General features: G+C 54.1%; 1 protein-coding gene across 1 annotated transcript; it reads left to right on the top strand.

Moving 5' to 3' along the window:
* Nucleotides 1–1,167: 1,167 nt before the first annotated feature.
* On the top strand, nt 1,168–19,742 carry LOC103769143 (protein strawberry notch homolog 2-like; the record flags this gene model as incomplete). Its single annotated transcript, XM_008936317.1, has 14 exons — nt 1,168–1,212; nt 5,270–5,434; nt 10,830–10,922; nt 11,481–11,577; nt 11,973–12,133; nt 12,572–12,705; nt 13,261–13,351; nt 14,632–14,775; nt 15,309–15,426; nt 15,825–15,930; nt 16,124–16,277; nt 16,676–16,852; nt 17,411–17,508; nt 19,660–19,742. Coding segments are annotated over exons 1-14 (1,666 nt in total), but the record flags the coding sequence as incomplete, so codon positions are not given.
* Between the last annotated feature and the right edge of the window lie 553 nt (nt 19,743–20,295).

The following is a 20,295-nucleotide window of genomic DNA, read 5'->3' as shown; positions in this document are numbered from 1 at the left end:
ACCCCATGGGCACAGTGCCCACCCTGGGGTGCTGCTGGGGGCACTAACCCCATGGGCACAGTGCCCACCCCGGGTGCTGCTGGGGGCACTAACCCCATGGGCACAGTGCCCACCCTGGGTGCTGCCAGGGGCACTAACCCCACGGGCAGAGCCTGGCACCGGCGCTGCCGCCGGCTGTGCAGCAAACAGGAACCACTTGCACCCAAAGCAAACAGAGTTGTTCTCATGGTTTTTCTGCAGGGCGGTGCAAAATGTGCACAAATGGGGCAAATTCATCTTCCCTTCAGCCTTGGGCTCTGTCAGAGCAGGTTTTCCTGAAGCTTATGATGATCGAATCCTCTTCAGATGCCCCTTTTTTTGTGCCTTTTTCTCTTCCCCACCAGAAATCTGGCTTATTTCTGTTACCTAAACTCTGAAAAGTTAATGGGAAAAGCCTTGGGAAAAGAGGGCAACGTTCCTGGGCACCGAGAAAGAACAAAGATCTAGAAAAGAAAGGGAAGAAAATGGCTACTCCTTAATTTCTAATTGCAGTATTTGGGGTGGGGCAGATATGGAAGACAAAAGAAAGCACATGGCACATGGGGGGGGGTGTTGGGGGAAGAGCTTCTGAGGACTTTTTGTAATCTTTTTCAGTTTGCTCAGTTCATCTGGGCCCCTGGAAGGAGGGTGGGAGCCCCAGCCCTGGAGCAGGGGCTGCTGGGGGGGTTTGCTCAGGGCTGAGCTCCTGCCCCGACCTCCCCAGCCCCGCGTCTGGCCGCGCTGCCGAGCGCAGCTTTGTTTACAGTGGAGCTGTGGTTGAATTACACCACATACAGTAATTCTCATCGCACTGCCAGTAATTTCACTGACTTACCAAGCAGGCATCATTTCCTGAAAGTCAGCCCCTGTACTTAGAGGAAGTAAGAGCACTCTCCTTCATGACTAAACACCCTATGCAAATCTCCCCGGCTCAGGACAGCCGTGCTGCATGGCTGTCCTTTTTTCCTCCATTTTCACTCCTTTCTTCTGCATGTTAATTTTTAAAACCCCTTGGTGAGCTCTCTTCCTGGCTGCTGCTGCTGTCGCGGTCATGAATGAAGACCTTTCTCCATTACATCCTGAAAAATCTCACCTTGCTGCTTCGTCCACCTCCTGCTCTGCCAGCAGCAAACTGAATGCTGGTTTAAAATGTCCCAAATGCAGTTCTGGCTAAAGTTCCCGTCTCTCTACAAGGTAATTCCTCATTTTTCTGGTTTTTTTTTCTCCTCCTTGGAATTCTTCGTGTGCTTTGTGTGGGAGCTCAGGCAGCTCCAGCTGCTCCCCCGGGCTGGTGTCCCCGTGGTGTTTCGGTGGCAGGGGAGGTCTGGGGGCAGCTCAGCAGCAGCTCTGTGGCTGCCCCGTGCTGCAGGGCACCTTTCCTGGAGACTCTTCCTGCAGGTTAGAACCTGGGCAGCGCCTGCAAAACTTGGAGGAAAAGGAGCTGTGTGGAGAATTGATCGCTGTGTTTATGTGCTTGTAATGGCTTTCAGGAGTTTTATTTTTAAACCAGATGTGGGTGCAGAAAAGCCAGGGAAACGCTTGCCAGCCAGAGCACTGAACCCTTAAGACTACAAGTCTATTGCCCCATATTTAGAATGACTCTGGGTTTTGGCAGCTAAAAGATTTTCTTTAAATGATCGACTGCTTGCATTGCAACTATTAGTTCTTGATTCTGTCTTTTCTGAAACATGATTTGCTCATTCTGTGATTTTCAAGACACCAAATCTGTCTTGTCTGGCAGTGTAGCTTTGATGCCTGTTTGTGCGTGCCTGGGTATAGAGACTTCTTTTATTTTAAAATCCCCTCTTAACTGTGTGCTGTGTAGTGGAGTAAGCAATAGTTGCTGTGCAGGGGGAGTATTTGTTTCCCCTGCGTCTGGATTGTGAGCAAATAAATTGTTTATATTGATGGCCAAAAGTATTTTTAGGATACATACTCCTGCATTTAGACTTCACCTGTTCTGTCATTATTTTTAACAAAGACTTTGTTTTGACTAAGGAAACTGAGCTGTTGCCAGAGGCTGGGAGAAGGAGATTAAGTGTTTGGGTTGGCTTACACTGTTTTTGTGATATTTTCTATGGAGTTAATCCTTGCTTTTGATAACTTCCCTGGTTTGGGATAACAGCAGAAATATTTGCACTCAGAGCTCGGAAGTCCAGCCAGTGAGTATCACTGATTTATCAAGATACTCACTGGATCATCTTCTGGCACAGAGAGCAGACAGTGATTTGTGATCCTCTATCTCCTGTTCTAGTATGTTGATGTTATTTCAACTTCAGTGTAAAAAACCCACCACGCTGTGGAGTGCTGCAGCCAGGAGCTGTGTGTAGCCTCTGCCTCGGCTGGTTTGACCCCTTACAAAATCCTCCCTTCTTCCACTGAGACATAACGTAAGTGCTAGTGCTGTAAAAACCTCTTCTTTCCAATGAGAAAAATTTAACATTCTTGTTAATCAGCCTTAAAGAGGGACAAAACAAGCTGCTTCAGAGCCTGATGCCCGAGGTGGGTGAGGTGTCGAGTGATTTCTCCTCAGGCCCGTTGGAGCATTCCAGCAGCAGCAGCAGCAGAGCTCCCCAGACCTGGGAGCTGGCTCCTCTCGGCTCCTTGTCCCTCCCAGCACTTGCTGCACCTGTGACCCCCTCGCTCCTTGTGATCTCCTGGGCCCTCTCTTCTACCCCTATGTCATCATCTTGTCCTCGTCTTCTTTTGCCTGTGGTTCATGGCTTGGCACCTTCTGGCTGCGGGTCTCTTCTGGCTGGGACCAGCTGTCACTGGCACCAGGGGATTCCCGGGTCCCACAGTGGCTTTCTCCCGTTGAGAAGAGGGATCCTCTGGATGATTCTTTCCTCAGCTGATGGGCTTTGAGTAGGCAGCTGCTCCTGCTTGCTCCCTGCCAGCCAGTGGAGTCACTGGTCCAGGCATGGCTCACAGTGCCAGGGCTGTGGCTGGCAGTGTGGCCGTGTGTTGAGCAGTGACTCTGCCTTGGTACAGCAAGGTGCCTTTACTGGGCTGTGCTGGGAGCTCCTGGGGCGGGGACCTAGCACGTTACCAGTCTTAGTGCTCTGCAGGTAACGTAATGAGGTGAGACAAAGTTTGTGACTAATGCCTTGTAATGCTGCTGGAGGGTGGGATCGCTGCAGTCATTTCCAGGAGGATAGTATCCTCCCTCTGACTTGGAGGCTGTTTTCCTCTTCCCGTTCCAGTCTAGTGCCCTGAGCAGAGGGAGTGGAGGTGGTGGGGCTGGAGCCTTTGCTGGGGGATTGGAGCTTGCTGGAGTCTGTCTCAGGTTGTGTTCACATGTCCCGTTGCTTTTCCAGCCCAGCACTTGGGGAGCCTAATGTGCAGTGGCCACTCCAGTCTGCTCTGCAGCCTTCTTGCTGCCATGCCCACGTGCTTGTGGATGTTTCCTCCTGAACTGACTTCTGTCAGTGAACAAAACCTGCACAAATGTGTCTGGGCTGAGCTCAGTGGTGAGACCGTGTGGAGGTCTGAGACCATCCAGCTCCTGGAGGTGACGCTGCCACTCTCCCTGGGTGGGGATGCCCTTGGGTGAAGTGCCAGGATGGATCTGTGTAACTGGTTCAGAATGAAAAGAAAAAACAAAACCTGGCTAAGCCAGGCTGGGTTTGCTTTCCAGCTCCAGCCTCTTGGTTTAGCTCCTGTCTGGAGCGGAGCATCCCCCAGGCCTCCCTCTCCTGGGGAGGGTTAGAGTGTCTGCCCCCTGGCCTGGGCGGTGCCCCGGGGCTCCTGCACCTATGGCTGTGGGGGGAGCTGCTTGTCTCGGGTGCCAGATGAGACAGACCTGGGAAGGGTGTGGAGGGAACGTGTCCTGCTGGTTTCAAACACCGCAGACCCACAAATTCTGACCCAGTCGGGGGAGTCTGGCCCAGCTCTTGGCCTGGAGCCCCGGGGAACCACACGAGCAGCCTCAGCTGTGTCCTGTCACACAGGGCTAAGTGACTTTTAAAAATCTTTGGCTGCCTTTCTGCCGTGTGGGAAGCTGGCCCTTAACTGGAGGTGATCCTCCCCTGGGGCACTGCAGCCCCCCCACGGGGTCACCGTGCTCGGCTGCCCCAGCTGGGAGCTTCAGTGGGCTGTGTGCTGGCAAAGCCAGCCCTGCCCAGGGGCCACAGGGCTCCTGTGTGCTGGCAGGGTCCTGGGGGGCACCGGGCACCACCCTCTGCCCAGCCCTCTGGGCCAGGGGCTCCTCTCCGGCAGGACCTGTGTGCTGGAGCTCGGTGTTTGGAGGTGTACTGGAAGTGCTCTTCAGGGAACAGCAGACAAATGTTTTCTGCTTAGAAAAAGTTTGCAAGTGGTGTTTGAGGTGGGAGGAGAGCTGAGGTGATGAGGTGGAGTCAGGGAAGGTGTGGTGATCTCTAAGGATGGAGAGTCAGAAATGCTTTTTGGCAGTTGGTTCCCCCCATCTGAAATCTGAAAAAGCAGACAAGGGATTGCTGGTAAGGAGGGGAGTTGAAGACTTTTTGAGCCAGAGTCCGTGTGACTCAAACCAACATCACCACTAGGCTGGCACAAAATAAAACAACTGTGGGCCAGCCCAGGCACCAGAAAAAGAGCAAGGGCAGAGCCTGATCCTCGTCACTGGAGCACGTTCTCTTCTTGCCCAGACCGAGGCCTGCCCTGGGGAAAAGGATCAGTAGATTGGCCAAGATGTAGCTGGATGCAAATCCAGATGACACTGGTGCTCCTTCCCCTGCTCCAGGCAGCCTCTCTTGTGCAGAACCCAGCGTGAGGAGACTCATTTTTTCCAAAGCCTCCAGGTATTGCTCTGGTGTGAGCTGCGATGAAGCGGCCGGGTCGTTGTCAGGAGTAGCTGCTCCTCTGTGGGCTGCTGTGCACGAGGGATGTCCTGGAGCCCTTCGGGTGGTAGGCTGAGGACCCTTCCCCCATCAGCAGTGTTTTGATCAGATACTAAGTTGAGGTGACTGACATCTTGTCGAACACTCATCTTTGTTCCACCCCTCTGGACGCAGAGACGTGCACAGACTGACCTGAGCTGGCACTTCTGTCCACTCAGAGCTTTTCTACTTTTTCAAGAAATGGGAGATTTTAAAGCAGCTGCTTAGAGCATGTTCTCATTTACAAGTTAATTCCTAAGTTTTGTGAAGCATGAAGTAACAGAGCTGCTCAGCTAATAGCAAGAAATTAGAAGTCCCTGGGGGAGTAGGTGTGAGAAGGGAGCTCTCTGGTCTTTCATCTGCTGCCTCTCACTGTGGTCCCTTCCCCGTTTCAGGATTCCTCATACCTCGACGAGCTCTCCAACAACAACTCCCTGTTCTCGTCCCCTGCGGATTCCCTCTCGGACATTGCAGATCCCAAGGACTTCCTGCCTGCAGACAGCCTGAACCACGTGCCAACGCTGTGGGATGTGAGCACGCCGCAGCAGAGCCAGGCAGAGGTAGGGGCTGCCCCTGCCCCACCCCCTGCCAGCCAGTGGAGACCTCGGGCCTCAGCCCCTGGCATTTGCACCAAAGGATTAAGAAACCATCCCAGTCCCCTGCAGGGCTGGAGTTGCAGTGTGATGATGGGATTTTGCTGTTCCCATCTTCGCTTGGGGAGGGAAGGGGTGAAGTGGTTGCACACACTTCAGTCTCCTGGGAGCAGGAGGGAATCCAGCCATCCCCAGAGGGGCACTGAGTGTGGTGCAGGCTCTAGCTCTTTGTTCTGGAGCTGTGGCAGGTAGGTGCATCACAGGGAACGTGTGTCCCTGACACATTCAGCAGGTCCAGAGTGGCCTGTGACAGGGTGCTCAGGAGTCCTGGAGAAATGGACTCCAGGAAGAACACGGTGACATAGATCATTAACTGTCCCCAGCATCAGCAGCAGCCCTTGTTTATTCTCCATAGCAAATGTTTTAGCAACAATGACTAAAAAACACATTCTGTCTCAACTCAAGACTAACAATTTGTGTTTACTTAGTGAGTCCAAGTCCCTGCAAGCTTTTACATCTCTGAGTTTTCCTGGGCGTGTGATCTCCCGGCAGTCCCACAGCAACATGTGGCTCTGGGCATTTTTGTCAGCCTCCTGCCAGCCGGTTTCCCTCCTCTGCTGGGACCAGTTACTCACTCTTGCACAACCTGGTATCAGCCACCAGCTCTGGGAGTGGGTGAGCCGGCGTCGTGCACATCTGCTGAGCCTCTGGGTCTCAGCTCTCACAGAAGGTGCCCAGCCGTGCAGTGGGTTTTGTTTGTAGGGCATCCTCTTGTGAAGACTGGGGGAAGAATGTTCAACGTGAACACCCCAGAAGGCAATCTGGCATCCCCAGCTTTAGTCACTGTGGTATTTAGAGGTTTGGTTGGGTCTAGAGGCTGCATTTTGCAGTTAGTGGTGTGTCTGACTATTTCCATCAGGAAAGCTGGCTGCTCGTCACAGCTTGGAAATAAGTCTTGGCATCAGTTCCACTTTGACATGCTGCTGCTGTGCGGTTCAGTGGCAGGTTGGGCATTGAGGGAGGGTGGCTTAGTGGCAAGGTTCCCAGCCTGGGGCATGGGAAATCAAAGTTCTGGTCTGCTTTAGACTTTCTGTGAGATCTTAGGCCTGCAGATCCTCCAACCAAACAGCTGAGCTCTTGCTGAAATCGCTGCCATTTGAGCACCTCTGTAGACCTTTGCAGTGTCTGCTGGCCCTTGGTGTGTCTGTGATGGGGGGCAGAGAACACCACCAGCCTTCCTCTGTGGGTAAATGTGTTGGAGACCCAGGGCCAGGCTGCTGGGCTGGCAGCACGGGCTGCACCAGTTCCAGCTTGAAGCTTGAGAGAGCAGGAAGAGAGCTGAGCTGTGGGAACCAGGGAAGGGGCTGAAGGCATCACAGGCTTCTGAACTGGATGATTAAAAAAGCTAGAAAAGAGATAGAGCCCCCAGGACAGAGCAGGCACGTGCCTGGTTCCTCCCAGTCTCCTCTTACTGGTTTTGTACGTCGTAGCCAAAATCCTACAGGAATAGTTCTGTGGTGTCCCGTTTCTAAACATGTGAACTCCAGTCAAGATACTAGATTCCTAAAAAAGCTTGTAGTTATGTACTGGTGGAGTATGCAGCAAAATAACTTCCTGGGAAGAGCTGCTGTAACTGCACTGTAAAGAATGCAAATGAGAAACAAATGAGTGGAGTGTGAGTGTGAGTGTGAGCCTGAGCGGGGTGCCCGGGGCGGAGCCGCCTCTCCGCTGGGGCTCGTGCTGTTCTCCACGTCCTTGTCCTGCAGAGCACTTGGGCTCAGATAAGGCCAATTAACTCCTTGGAACTGCATTTATAAATGACCTCTGTGAAGAATCTCTGGCTATTTTAAACGCTGTCTTATCTGTGTTTTCTGAACACAGAGGTCGTTGGCAGGGGGATTGGGGGTTTGGTTTTTTTTATGCAGTCTGACATTCCCTGATGAGGTGTCAGTTAAGTAAATCCCAGGCAGGAGATCCTGGTTTCATTTTTGCACAGGAGGTGGTAACTCACAGGTCGCTGGGTGGATGGATTGACTCATGATCAGCAGCTGTTCTGTCACCTGAATTTCAAACATGCTTGTTGCTGTTAAAGGCAGCAGACAGTGCTCTGTAGTAAAGGCTGCAGGAAAGGTCCCTGCTGTAACACTCGGTACAGGACGGAGACTTTGCTGGTAGCCCCTCACCAGTTTACAAGCTGTTCAGGTGATCTCTCCCTGCCCCTCTCAGTATCATTACACCACCATGATTTTCCATAAAATTGCAGGAGTTTTGGCACTGGGAGTCGCCAGAGCAGACCCTAAGCTGCAGCAGAGAGCTGAGCGTGGGTGACGTTACACCGTGGAACCTGGGTAGATGCCATCCTGGTCTCAGTACAGTGCCCCGGGTCAGGTGGGGCTGTGTGGTCAGCATTCACCCAGGAGCAGTGGTCACTGTGGTGTCAGGACAGTTGTTTTCCAAGAATTTCAGCCTCAGAGATTCAGGTGGAGCAGAAACAGTGTCTGTGAACAGCTCTGAGGCACGGCACGTGTCCCAGCCTGGCTGTGTCCTGCGTGCGAGGCCCACGAGACCCCAGGTGCAAAACCTGCCTTGGACCTTGTCCTCTTTAAAAGAAAAATCAGATAATCAGCCATCTTCTGTCGTGTAACAATTTGAAGCTAGGGTGTGGAAGAGACTCTATTATTGTATTTTCTATATTTTAGCTTTCCCCCTTCTCAGCTGTCGGTGGGGCTGGGGAGGTGGGTGTACAGGAGGGGGGACAGAGCAGAATGGGAGAGAAGCATCACAGTGAGAGTGCAATGCTGAGTGTTCCGGGCTCCAGGGACCCCTCACCTCGAGTGCCTGGAGCTGCAGCTTCAGGTGGAGTGTTGGTGACGCTGGGCAGGGCTGCTAGCCAGGAAGAAAGGAGCCAAATGTAACGTGTTGGCTCCTCTTGTCTCCTGGGGAATGGGCACGGAGGGAAGAGCTGCTGCACTGCTGGATGTCTGCAGGAGTTAGCAGACAAAACACTTGCTTCTCTGTAGTGCAGTTGTGAAACACCTTTTTAACCCAGTCCATGTAATCCATTGTGTTTGCTCGCAGCCACCTCATGCATTTACAGAGGTGTTAAGAGTGGGGCAGCAGAGCCCTGCCTCCAAAGTCCACAGCTAGAACTTCTGTGAGCTGCTGATGCTCTGACTCCTTCACAGCACTTGAAAAATGTGAACACCCTTCTCCCAGCTCAGCTCATCAGGGGCGAATTTCTGCAGAGGGGAGTTGGCTGGTCAGCCAGACGTGGCTGTTTCCCTTCCCATAGAGGTCACAGCAAGGTGGGGCAGAGTGGAGAGTGATGCAAAGAGGCAGAAAATGGAGTAGGACCAAGTCTTGGATGGTGCAGTTGTCAGTGGCTGTAGGGACTGGGGTGTAAGCAGGAGGGAGACTCAGTGTTCTCACGTGCTGCGTGTGCCTCTTCTGCTCGTGTTTGTAGACATGTAGCTTAGAGGAAGGAGGAAACCAGACTAGGAGGGGAGCAAGAGTGAAGAAAGGAAGGAATTGTGTGAGATGTGTCACCCACTGTAGCTCCTGGTCCTGCCTGGCCCTTGCCAGTGTCTTCTCAGCTGTGTGTGGGTTTTTCAGTGCTCCAAACGCCCGGGGTTTCTGTCGTGTCCTCTGTGATACCCGAGGTGAGGTGCTGGGTGCCAGAGCCCCAGTGCTGGATTGGGGCAGCAGGGATTTGCCCCTTGCAGGCTGTGGGGTGCCAAACCAGCCCTGTGTTGGTGTGCTGGAGCTGGGGGAAGCGTGTCCTGCCCCTCCCGTGGATCTCAGCCTCTCTCTTGCCTAAGAAGAAACTCTTACGCCGAGCTCAGATTTGTAGGTGGAGATGTTTCACCTGCTCTCCAGATTTGCTGGCACTGAAAATAGTTCTTCCGTCCAGCTTCCTTCTGGTAATTCTGACTCAGGCTTCCAGTAATGGAGGGTGTTTTTTTCTTTCTTCTTCTTTTTTTTTTTCCCTAAATTTTTTAGAAAAGGAAATAATCGGAGTGTTTATGCTGAAGAACTTCCCATCTTTCACTTCTGCTGGTGGAGCATGAGTCTGGCACTCTTTGCAGGCTATAAACCTGAAGCAGTGCTGCTTCTGGAGTTGCTGATTGCACTGGATGCCATGAGCTCCTGGCGTGACCTTGCTCACTGTCGGGAAATTCCACTGTGATTCTGTTTGCTCGAGGGCAGACAAAGGATCTCCTCGATTGTGCCTTCCCAGCTAGGAGTGTCCTTGGAGCTCTCCTGGCTGGCGGTGGTGCTGTGGGCAGGATGGTCCAAAGCCACCAGTAACTCTGACACAGGAGTTGGTGCCTGGAGACCCGTGCAGCCTGACCCCTGGCAGTCCCCAAAGAGATGCTCTTTGTCCTCCATCAGCAAATCCAGCCCAGAGCTCTCAGTTGGACTCCTCGGTTCAGAACAGAACCTGATCCCACAAGGAGACCCTACACAGCTCCTTTTAGCAAGGACCTGTCTCACTGGGAATGGCAGAGCAGTTTTGAACAGAGCTCCCTACACAGACTCATGGAATCCCTTGGGTTGGAAGAGACTGTTAGGATCATCGAGTTCACCCACCCCCAGCACTGCCAGGTCCCCACTGCCCCGTGTCCCTCACACCACATCTCCACAGCTTGGGAACCCCTCCAGGGGTGGGGACTCCACCACTGCCCTGGGCAGCCTGGCACAGGCCTGGGCAACCCTCCAGGGCAAGAAATTGTTCCTCAGCTCCAACCTCAACCTCCCTTGGCACAACTTGAGGCTGTGTCATCCTTTGAAGCAAATGGGAAGGCGGTGACTGAGGTAACTGCTCCAGAGCAGTGCAGGTCCAGTGCTGCCATTGTAAACTTTGATCAGGTCTGGACAGGTTCTGCTGGCTTACCACCCTGCTCTGCCAGTGGGGAGGTTTGCACAGGCCATCTGGTGGTGCTGAGGGGAGGCCTTTGGGAGGTGGGCTGGTGCCTGAGGTCTCGTGTTTCAAGGCAAATTTGGGCTGACCCATCTCAATGCCGTGTTGCTGTTGGAGCTGTGGGAGGACACGTGTCCCCACAGGGTCATCACACGTGGGCACAGGCACAAGATGGTCACACTTCTTGTGAGGTCAGTTATTCCCTGTGTTTATGTGTTGACAAAGGCATGTACCACAATAGCAAGATTTATTGGTTTCCAGAATTACTGCCTGGGGCTTTTTATTCACAAACAACAAGCATTAAAGTCCACTGATGCCACCAGAGTGCAAGATCTGGGTACAGAGCACAGGTATCTGCACTGCTGGTGTGTTGTGATGCCCGTTGGGGCTGGAGGGCTGTGGGCTCAGGCTGCTCTCTCACCTGCACCCTTTCTGTTCCAGCTGTTCTCACCCAGCAGGTCCTTCACTGGCTTGAACAGTTCCAATGAGCAGGTGTCTGCTGTCCCCAACACCCCGCTCCTCATAAGCTACCAGGTGAGAGCACCGGTGGGCTGGCAGGGGATGGGACCCCCGGCCCTTGGCTTGGTGACACCGGGTGTGGAGGGGGAGGTTCTGCCCCTTGTCCCTCCGGAGGGAGCGAGACGAGGAGCTGGGACAGACACGGTCGCTGCCCTCGCTGGAGCCTCCCCGTGCCAGAGGGTGGCCTGGGCTGTCCTGGCTTTGCCTCGTGCTGCTGAGCACCACGCTGAGCTAAAGCTGCTCTTGGTCCCTCGCCTGGGGCCAGCGAGAGCACAGCTGGGCAGGTCCCTGCTGGCCACAGCCCATCTGAAGGAGGATGCAAACGTCCTTCCCTGAGCCAGTGTGGACTGTGTTGGAAGGAGCTCTTAAAGCACTTTGCTGGCCCCCGTGTGGGCTCTCACTGACAGTGTTCCTCATGCTGCTGTAGTCTGAGAGTGGGATTGGTTGTATGGGAGGGTTTGTGAATGGGCAAAGGGATGGTCTCAGTGGTAGCTCCTGGCTCCCTGTAGCTCTGCATGTGTCCACGGCTCAATGGGAACATTGACATTCGGTCCATGCTGGGTTTGTTTCCAGTCTCAGGCTCCTGCAGAGGAGGAGGATGAAGGTGAGGAGGAAGAAACGGAAGAGCTGGGGCAAACGGAGACCTATGCAGAATATGTACCTTCAAAGTGTGAGTGTCTCACCAGTGCTGAGCACGGACAGTTCTGTCACCTCCATTGTGACCATCCTAATTAGTCGCTCCTGATTTTCCTGCAGGCAGCGTGTGGTGTGTGCCGTGGCACACCCCAGGCCTGTGATTTCCTAGAGAAACCTTCCCACTGTACTGATCCTTTGGTGCTGTGCTAATTTAACAGAGCACTTTTCTGTTGCTTGCTTTTGGGGGAGGCATGACCTGGGTTTGGCAATCTGAAATGTCAGTGGAACAAGCGTGAGGAGCAAGGGTCAGGCTTGTCCCTCCTCTTGCTGAGCAGAGGGCTACTGGTGATCAGTACAAGGCTTCCCATCCTTTTGTGGTGCCCCGTGAGAGTGAAGAGCTTGAGTTATCTGTTTTGTGTTGTCATTTAGCCAAGATTGGGAAGCACCACCCCGACCTCGTGGTGGAGACGAGCACTCTGTCCAGCGTCCCCCCGCCCGACATCACCTACAGCCTGTCCCTGCCGCGCTCCGTCGCTGACAAAGGGTCCCTCTCTGCACTACAGCTGGAAGCCATCATCTACGCCTGCCAGGTACACGGCTCCACCTTCCCAAGCTTGGGTGACACTGGGAGGAAACTGCCTTTGGTGCGGATGGACATCGAGTGTGTTTTAACACAACCTGTAATTCAGGTGATGAAACTTCGGCAGCCTTGGCATAATGCATTTCAGAGGCCTTTTGAAAGGGTTATTTGAAGGTGGGGACTTCTGTGGGACCTGCTTCCCACAGAGACAAGAACCCTTGACTTTTATTACAGAAAGGAGTGCTTTATATTTTGGGGCCCTGGGGCCCTTTTTTGTGAACTGCCACTGGTGATCTTGGCTGTAGCAGTTGACCTCTGCTCTCATTTACCTGGGCATCGTATCAGCGGGATGTGTGAAAGGATCAAGTGATGCTCTTCAAAGTTCACCTCAAAGTTGTTGGCAAAGGCAAATGTAGTTTAATTTCCAGTTCTGATCTTGATTTTGCAGCAACATGAAGTTTTATTACCCAATGGGCAGCGAGCTGGGTTCCTCATTGGGGACGGTGCTGGCGTTGGAAAGGGCAGAACAGTTGCAGGCATCATCTTTGAAAATTATCTTAAAGGGAGGAAAAAAGCTCTGTGGTAAGTTGTTGGTTTGGGGTTTTTTTTCCTCTTTTCCCGTAAGACCTTGGGGTTAGTTTGGATCTGGGAGGAAGGAATTCCTTAGTGCTGATGTTGGTTTCAGAGCTGACTCAGGCTGTGGCCTTGGGTAAGTCGTTTCCACCTCTGTGTGCCGGTTTGCCGCCTGTGGAACGGGAACGTTTCCCCTGCAGTGCTGGTGGAGAATGAGTCACTATGAAACAGCAGATCCTGGACTGCTCGGAGCGTGGTGTGGAGCCTGTCCCCACTCTCTTGGTGTGGAGCCTGTCCCCACTCTCTTGGTGTGGAGCCTGTCCCCACTCTCTGAAGGCAGTGGAGGGGCGTTCTGGGGCGTCCTGGGGGCAGGCTCAGGCCCCGGAGTCCAGGTTTTACTGCAGAGCTTGTGTGGGCGGCAGAGCGGAGCCCCTCGTGGCCTGTGGGCAGTGGGGGGCAGGAGGGTCTGGCAAACCTGCTGCTGCTGCAGCCAGAGCTGGCAGCCACTGCCTGTGCCCCGGCCGTCTCCCCGGCAGGTCGCCAGGCCCACGTCTTGCTTTGCAGGTTCAGCGTCTCCAATGATCTCAAGTATGATGCTGAGCGAGACCTGAAGGACATCGAAGCCTCCCACATTCCTGTGCATGCTTTGAATAAGGTAGGGGCAGAGGCTGTAGCAGGGTTTGGAGGATCAGCCCGTGGGAGCTGTTGGGTGGATCTGCCTTGGCACGACAGCGGCGCTTCTGCGGCCGCGGGGCTGGTGGCACAGGCAGGAGCGGACGGGAGCTGCAGGCTCTTCCCTCCCCTCAGCAGGCTCTTCCCACTGCTCACTCTTGCTATTTTTGTGTGCTCTGCAGAGCTGCATGGCGAGCACAGAGCTGTTCCCTGCAAGGAGGGAAAAGTGTCTCCAAGCAGGAGTGAAGTACAGCAGCACCTGAGGCTTTCTCTCTGTGCCTGGGGGGCCCTGCCAGGGCTGGGCTCTGCTCTCCTGGGCTGTCCTTTCCCAGCACTGCTTTCAGAGCCTGCCCGTGAGGGAGCACGTGGGAACACACAGATTGGTGCCTGGCAGGGGGCTGCAGCAGCACGGGGCTGGGCGTGTGGGTATTTCCCCCCTGCTGAGTGGATCGGGGCATTTTCAGCCTTTCTTCTACTTATTCAGTGCTGAGGATGAAACGTTGCTCAAGAGAACCAACCAACTATTGTTTAGTGGCTCTTCACAGGGTTCTTCATGGCCTGTTGTAGCCTCTTGCCCCATGCATCAGCCTTGTCCAGTCTTGTGCCTGCCCCACTGCTGGCCAGTGCACTGAAACACTCTCCTGGTTTTTAGTGGTATTACAACCAGGTCTCATGAAGCCAGTGGATGCCTCTGAATGCCTTCCACTAAGAGACTGGAAGGGATGTTTGTATTCAGGCCAAAAATCCTTTAAGTGGAACTTTCTTCAAATTTGGACCATGTTTTTTTTCCTCTTATCTTGTATTGCATTACAGATGGGACCCATGACAGTAAGACAGGCAACAATCTCACCTTATCAAAGAGAAAATTATTTTCTGGAAGTAATTAAAACAGATGGGAGGGTTCAAAACAATTGGACCATCTAAACTGTTACTTAAAATAATGAAGTGACTTCAGCTGGCCAGAAAGCTGAAGTCCTAGCGTGGTCTCCACATTTCACTGCATGCCTCCAGATGTGCTGACACATTGGCTGGTGGAACTGAGCCAGGCGTTTCAAGTCCCTGTCAGCACCGTGTCTCGTGCCAGATGGGAGTGCTGAGGATGTCAGCTCCCAACAGCTCTTTGTGCCCCTGCTCCCAGAGTGGGGTTTGTTCTCGGGGGCAGGAGCGTGTCCTGCACAGGCACAGCCCAGCCGTGGGAGAGGACGGGCACGACAGGCTGGGGACAGGCGTCCTGAGTGTGTGGGCTCTTCTTCCCCTCTGCAGATTAAATATGGTGACACAGCTACCTCAGAAGGAGTCCTCTTTGCCACTTACTCTGCGCTGATTGGTGAGAGCCAGGCAGGCGGGCAGCATAGGACACGCTTAAAACAGATTTTGGACTGGTGCAGGGAAAACTTTGATGGAGTTGTATCCTTTAAAACAAAAACAACAAAACCAAACCAAAACACTCAACACAAAACCTGGAGAGAGAAGAGCTGTGTGCTTGTGATTGGACTTGGGGAGGGAACAAAGGGCTTGGGGCCACCTGAAGTCCCTGGGAGCAGCTGTGCAAGGCAGGCTGGTGCCGGGGGTCGCTGTTGAAATGCTGTGAGCACACACATCCCCCTGCTCCTCCCTCCTCCTCCTCCTCCTCTGCAGGCTGCAGTGTTCATGGGAGGAGGGGAGAAATGCAGCTGGGATGAACCTTTTCAACATTCTTCTCCCCCGGCAGTACAAGACAGGCCACACCTTGGAGGTGAAGGGGGAGGGTGGGGAAAGGGCTCTGGGGAGCTCGGGACGAGCCCAGACCGACAGATCCTGGGCCGTGTGGGGAACGGGTCTGTCTGGCTGATGGTGGGACTGGTTCTTTGGGTGGTCCCAGCAGGCTGGGTTGTACTTTGTCTGCTCCCATCCTCAGGATGAAAATAGATCCTTTCTCCTTAACTGACACTCCCCTGCAGATTGTGTTTGATGAATGCCACAAAGCCAAAAACGCCAGCTCTACTAAAATGGGCAAAGCAGTGCTGGACCTTCAGAACAAGCTGCCTCAAGCAAGGGTTGTTTATGCCAGTGCCACAGGTAAGCTCCTCTCAGTGTTGTGTGGGTGCCATGTGTGAACAGTGGCCTGTCCCCTCCGTGATCTGGGGGTGCCCCTGAGATGTGAGCGTGTACGCCGAGAGGCCACGCTCAGGCATGAGGAGCTGGAGGGGCTGTGGTGCTAGTGGGGAGCTGAGGGTGCTTCCATCTGCCCTGAGCCCCATCACTGCCATTACTTGTGACTTTTTGGCAAGTCAGACTGATTCCCTCCCGTTTAGCTGGTTCCTGGCCAGCTGTTCAGCTGCACGGTGCTGCCCACAGTGCTCGGAGGGCAGTGCTTGGAAAGGTCCTTGGGTCTCCTAAGACACAATGGCAAATGACTGTCCTCTTAAGAGCTCACCTTACTTGAGTCAACACTACTCACAATTCTGTTCAAACAGGTGCCTCTGAGCCAAAAAACATGATTTACATGAGCCGCCTGGGGATCTGGGGGGAGGGCACCCCTTTCAGAGCATTTGAGGAGTTCCTGCATGCAATTGAGAAGAGGTAAGTCGTGTCCAGCTCCCTTCTCATGTGGCTTACGTTTTGTGGCAGCCTTTGTTTGGGAACAGGGTGCCATGCCTGAGGACTGTGTCTGAGGGCAGCTCGAGCAGGAGAGGTGGTGGTTCTGCAGAGCCAGCTCCCCAGAGCTGCCCGTAGCAGAGGAGCTGTCACAGCTTCACTTCCCTTCCTCTCCCAGGGGCGTCGGTGCGATGGAGATCGTGGCCATGGATATGAAGGTCAGTGGGATGTACATTGCCAGGCAGCTCAGCTTCACTGGAGTGACCTTCAGAATCGAGGAGATCCCACTGGATCAGCAGTACAAGATTGTCTACGACAAGGCAGCGAAGCTGGTGAGCTGGTCCCACTGCAGGGCTGGGACTGGTGATTGATGGTGCTTTGGGCAGGGCCACTTGGTGCCTGGGTGGGCTCAGGGCCCCTAAACGTGGCCAGGGCTGCAAACTGAATTTGCTCGTAGGAAAGCAAAGGGGTACACGTGCTCAGCTTATGGAAAAAAGGAAACCTGTGCTTTTTCCTCCCATTTAAGAGTTCCATATTTGCAAACCAGAGCTTGCAAATGATGCTAATGCAGGAAGGGAATGACCAGACTGTTCCCTCAGCCCAACCCAGCAGCAGAACTGCCACTGTTAGATCAGATGATCAGCCCCTGACTGCTCCAGCCACCTCCTGCACGGCAGTAACGACATGAAGACTCAGGTATTAACTCAGCCCTTCTCGGTGTCGTCTGCAGTGGGCAGAGGCCTTGGTGGTGTTCCAGCAGGCGGCCAACTGGATCGGGCTGGAGTCCAGGAAGTCCCTGTGGGGCCAGTTCTGGTCAGCCCACCAGCGCTTCTTCAAGTACCTCTGCATTGCTGCCAAGGTCCGGCGCCTGGTGGAGCTTGCCAAGGAGGAGCTGGCAAAGGATAAGGTGAGGAGGCAGCAGAGCCCCACTGCTGCAGCCAGCAGCCTTACCTCACAAGGGCTTTCTTGTGCCCTGAATCCATAGGGGGTTAACTGTTGTTTGGCTGACTTGGAAGCGATTCCACAGCTCTTTAGGGCAGAGTTTCAATCCAGGTGAACCAGAGCGAAGCGCAGTGTCTGGGTTTCTCATGGTAGATCTGGGCAGGGTGATCTGAAAGGGTCTTTTGGGTCATGGCCAAGCTAGAAGAGATAGCAGATGCTTTACCTTGAGCACAGCTCTTTTCCTTCGTGCATCTGGATGCAGCTTGGAAATGCCAGGCAGAAACTACCTAGTGAAGTCAGTTGGCTTCAGCAGTCAGAGTCATCCTCACTGTGCTGTGAGCAGAGGGACAGTTCTGGATGCTGAAACGTTTGAGAGACGGTGGACCCCTGCTGCAGGTCCAACACGTGTTGGGATGGGGTTGAAGGGAACTATCCCTGGAACTGTGAAATACAACTTCTGGAGCTGGGAGCTGTTTCCCCCTCCTTAACCCCTTCCTCAGCTGTCCCTTGTGTTTCCCTGCAGTGCATTGTCATCGGCCTGCAGTCCACCGGGGAGGCTCGCACCAGAGAAGTCCTGGACGAGAACGATGGGCATCTAAATTGTTTTGTTTCTGCTGCAGAGTGAGTTAAAAATCCCTGTTTTTCTTCTGGGGGGGAGGCTGGAGGTGTGCGAGGGAAGGCCCTGCCCTGGGGCTGCTGATCACTTGCAGTTCTGGGAATGCAGTTTCACAACACCTTGCCCTGTACTGGCAGTAAGTGCAGAGGACGCTCAGCTGGGTCCTTGAGGCACTATTCAGTGTGACTTTATCAGCTAGATCTCGGATTTTGGAGTCTCCTGTGGTCCAAACTTGCCTGAGTAGCACGATCCAACTCTACACACGTAAAGAACAGGCAGGTGTAGGAGAGCCAGGAACGTGAGCTCAGATGTGGTTTGTGCGGGGCTGGCTCTGGAAAACGGGGCTGTTGACACTGAGGAATGATGAAGAGAATCTCGTGTAGTATCAGAGGCTGGGATGGTGCCGAGGTGGCAGCACTGGAGCAGGGAGAGGGAGCAGTTCAGGTGCTGCAGTGTTTGTGCTGTCAGCACGTGCATGAGGCAGGACCAGTGTCCTGGGTGTGTTGCCTCCATTCCTTGCTGGAGGAGAGGTGGTAGTGCCTGGAGCGAAGCCAGCAGCAGGACTCGTGCTGCCCTCTCAGCAGAGCATGAGGACATGCTCCCCCTCATGTCTGCAGCTTCCAGAGTACCAGCCTGTCCTGCAAACGTGGCAGTTCCTGCACGGTGGGGGATGAAGAGCTGGGACAGTGGCATGAGTTGTATTTCCAGGGTTCCTGTTTTCTTTTGAAGTGATTGTTAATGCACGTAAAGTGATGGGAGATGCCAGAGACTGTGTGTGTCCAGTTCAGGACAAGCTTTCCTCCCTTATCCACAGGGGGGTTGTGCTGGTTGGTGTTGCACTGCTTGTCTCCAGTCCATTCCTGAAAAACAAGTACCAGTTTGGTGACAGTTTGAGTCTGACCACTGCTTGGGTTGATTTGGTCTCTCGGGTCGGTTTCCACGTCACAGAATTCAGAGGAACTCTGAGGGGTGGTGAGGCCCCTCTGAGCCTTGCTCAGCTGCTGGAGGAGGAAGGGTCTGCTGGTGATCACAGCTGCTCGACCTGTCCCCAGTTGCAGAGGCAGGAGCACGTTGTTCACACGCCGGGTGCCTTCTGGCATCTGCTCAACCTCCGAAAGCTGCGTCCCGGTGTTACAGCGCTTCGGGGGATTTCTTGAGGGGAGTGTGCTGGGAAGAAGTAGCTGTTTAAAGGATACGAGAAACGGGGTTAAAAATAAATGTCTTGTGCAGTGAGTGAGCTCCAGCCCAAGGCTCTGCTCGTGGGGGAGGCAGCAGGGGCAGAGTCACTGCAGGGAGGCTCCAGGCCTGGGAGCGACTCGCTGCGTTTTGGGCCCAGGGTCCCCCCAGCCAGAACGGCCCCTCCTGGTGTGCTGCAGAGACCGAGCAGCCCGTGCCAGGCTCTGCCCTTCAGGGCGTGGTGCTGCCCCTGCCTCCCTCAGCCCCCCGCCCCAGGGCCTCGGAGCCCTCCCTGGTTCCCGAGCCTCCCGTTCCCCCAGGGCCGAGCTGTCGCGTCCCTGCCCCTCGGCTGTCGCTGCCAGAGGTGGGGGGTTCCAGCCAGAGCTCATCCAGCACTGCCTCCTCATCGCACCGGCGGCTCATCCCCTCCAACATGATCAGCATTTAAGCATTTGTTATTTTATTTGCAGAACAGCCCTCAGAGACATTCGTTTTCCACCTCTTCTGATTTATTTTTTTCCATTCACCTGAAACCCCCACGTTTTGTCACTCTGCTGCCTCGTGGCCAAACGAGCCCACACCCCATTCATCAGAGGACTTGGTGGAGCACTTGTTGGACAGCCCGACGGTGGGCTCTGCTATCAGAGCATGGAGAGGGGCTGGGACTGACTGGATTTTTCCATAGTGATGTAACAGCTTCCCAGTATAGCCTTTCCCATTTAAAACTCCCTCTTAGTCGCTCTATAAAGGTCTTTGGCTCAGCCCCCACTCCCGGGGCAGATCCCTTTGGTGAAACAGGCTGGTCCTGAGCAGCCACTGCTCTGGAGAGCTGTGCAGGGCCAGCCACGTGCAGGGAGCTGCGCTGCAGGATTCACCCCTCTCATGAAATGTGGTGCTGTCTCAAATACACATTGCTACATGATAACCGGCAGATGTTCCTGTTCCTGGTAGCTAGAATAAATTTTGCATCTTACTTTCAGAGGCGTCTTTCTATCACTAATTCAGAAGCACTTTCCTTCAACCAAAAGAAAGAGAGAAAAAGGAACTGGCATTAAAAGAAAACGTAAGAGCACACTCCACTGCCCAGCATCTGCCCTCCTGCCTTGCTGCTTCACCCCAGCCACTCAGCTCTTTCTTTTCCTTTTTCCCTTTTCCCTACTTCATGCCTTTTGCTCCTCTGCCCTGGTTTCAGTTTGCCCTCCTGCACCACTCCCGCTCGCTCTCATCCGGAGGACGGCAGCTCTGGGTCATTCACCCTCTGCTCCCTCTAACCCACTTCCCTGTCACAGCGTAGGTCCTCGCCTCCACCGCGTGCCCGGTAGCTGTGCCCCTTTCCCCCAGCTGCTTCCTGGCCTAGGCTGGGGGCAGGCTGGGCAAGAGTCCTGGCTGCATGGCTGGAGCCCTCCTGCAGCGAGGGGGGTTCTCCACTTCCCCTTACTTAGACCATGGTAGGAGTCCTGGGGGGAAAAAAAAAATCACTTCCCTGCCAAATGATTGGCTGTGGCTGCAGGTAAGAAGAGTTTTGGGATTTCTTCTCCGGTGGGACGTGGGGAAACGGGGGCAGCAGCACTGGCAGGTTGTGGAGGTGGTGCTGACTGGCTGCTGTGGCAGAGCAG

This window comes from Merops nubicus, unplaced genomic scaffold (genome assembly GCF_000691845.1).
Source record: "Merops nubicus isolate BGI_N331 unplaced genomic scaffold, ASM69184v1 scaffold35892, whole genome shotgun sequence".
NCBI lineage: Eukaryota > Metazoa > Chordata > Aves > Coraciiformes > Meropidae > Merops > Merops nubicus.
This window is presented reverse-complemented; position numbering and strand designations above follow the sequence as displayed.